Source organism: Gossypium arboreum, chromosome 6 (assembly GCF_025698485.1).
Source record: "Gossypium arboreum isolate Shixiya-1 chromosome 6, ASM2569848v2, whole genome shotgun sequence".
Lineage (NCBI taxonomy): Eukaryota > Viridiplantae > Streptophyta > Magnoliopsida > Malvales > Malvaceae > Gossypium > Gossypium arboreum.
Window position 1 is genome coordinate 5,941,253 of NC_069075.1, and position 1,695 is coordinate 5,942,947.

At 37.8% G+C, this 1,695-nt stretch overlaps 1 protein-coding gene across 1 annotated transcript; it reads right to left on the reverse strand.

Annotated features, from left to right (window-relative positions):
• Window positions 1-221: 221 nt before the first annotated feature.
• Window positions 222-1,088, reverse strand: LOC108485075 (uncharacterized). Its single transcript, XM_017788935.1, has one exon. It carries the CDS (start codon window positions 1,086-1,088, stop codon window positions 222-224), a length of 867 nt encoding a protein of 288 aa, XP_017644424.1.
• Between the last annotated feature and the right edge of the window lie 607 nt (window positions 1,089-1,695).

A 1,695-nucleotide genomic window follows, 5' to 3' on the forward strand; every position in this document is an offset into this window, starting at 1 on the left:
AGAAAAAAATCTAGATATTATAATAGAATAGTCTAGAATAGCATTTATTGCGCCGAACCAATGCCCAATCAGGTTCTCTGAAATCTGTTATCCCATCAGTCCATCATTTCATTTCTTTTTTGACGATTTCACTCCATCAAAAAGCTTTTTCCTCTCAGAACGTTTCATTTTCTTTTGTTTTGAAGCTTCCTCTTATTCTCTCTGTTCCACTAAGAAACTTCCTAATCTGGTTCATGCTCCCATTCATGTCTCAATTGTTCTTTAGCGTACTCAGAGACTGCCCTTTCCAGGTATATTTCTTCCTTTCTTCTTAGAGTTACTGTTGCCAAAATGTGTGCAATAGTATCAGCAGATCTCAATATGTGCTTGAAAGTGATATTAATGGGTTCATTTATTTGCTGTTTGATATTATATATATATGCTCCCATCAATGACCAGTCTTGACCTTCTGTGTTGCATTTATTTATTATTGCGAATGAGTCTCCTTCGACTATGATTGACTGCCATCCCTTTGTGATTCCAAGTTGTACCGTTTTCCAACAGGCTATGGCTTCAGCAGCAAATGCAGAGGCAATACCTTGGTGGATTTCGGAGTAGGATAGAAGAACTATCCCATCCGCATCTCGAGCCACGATACCTAAAGCCGAACAATTTTGACTTTCATTGTAAGCACCGTCGAAGTTAATCTTTATGAACTCGCCAGTTGGGTGTCTCCATCTACTGGGTTCTGTTGTTTTTTCTAACTCTCTTTTTTCGATACCATTAAGTTCATTTATGTAACTATTGATGAACTTTGTAATGTCCTTCCTAGTACTAACTGTTTTCTCATGTATTCGTTTATTTCGGTCTCCCCATATGGCCCAGAGTACGCAGCAGAAGAGGCAGCATTGACAAGGGGTTAGCTGATTAAACACCCAGGTAAGCCACTGTACAAAGTTCATGTTTTGTATCCTTACAATATACTGTAATGACAATGCTGTCCGTGCTTCCACTGTAACAGGGCATTCTCGAAATAAGTGGTCCATTGTTTCAGCTCTTCCACCACACCTGGGACAAATTGTATCAGTTGCTAGCTTCCTGTACTGCATATTTACTTTCGTAGGTAGATAATTCCATGAGAATCTCCAGATTGTAATCTTTATTTTTGTTGGTAAATGCTAAGTCCAAAGCTTTTTGTAAAAATTCCTGTAGATGGTTTGTAAAGCATAAGCTCTAGAGTTTTCATCAGAACTCTGTAATAGTTTATAGGCACTTCGAACCGAGAATTCACCCGATGATTCACTCCCCCAGATAAGGAAGTCATCATGAGGTGTTCGTGCCAAAGGGATCCGGAGAATTCTTTCAACGTCTTCTTCTGCGAAGGTATCCTTTATCAACTCATTTTTTCCACAATCTATTACTGTCAATCAGCTCATTAACTTTAACATTACGCATATAATTAATCGTAGTAGATAATCTGAAATTAATTGCATTTGGAATCCACGCATCATCATTGATCAATATATTCATACCCGTACCAACCTTCCAGCATAGTCCCTTTGCCAACGTAGCTTTCGCTGCCCAAATACTTTTCCACACATAAGAACCAGAATTACCTAAACGAGATTCTAAAAAATGATTATTTGAAAAATATTTAGCTTTAAATACTTGCGTAACAAGAGCATTCTGATTATTAATAATCCTCCATCCTTGCTT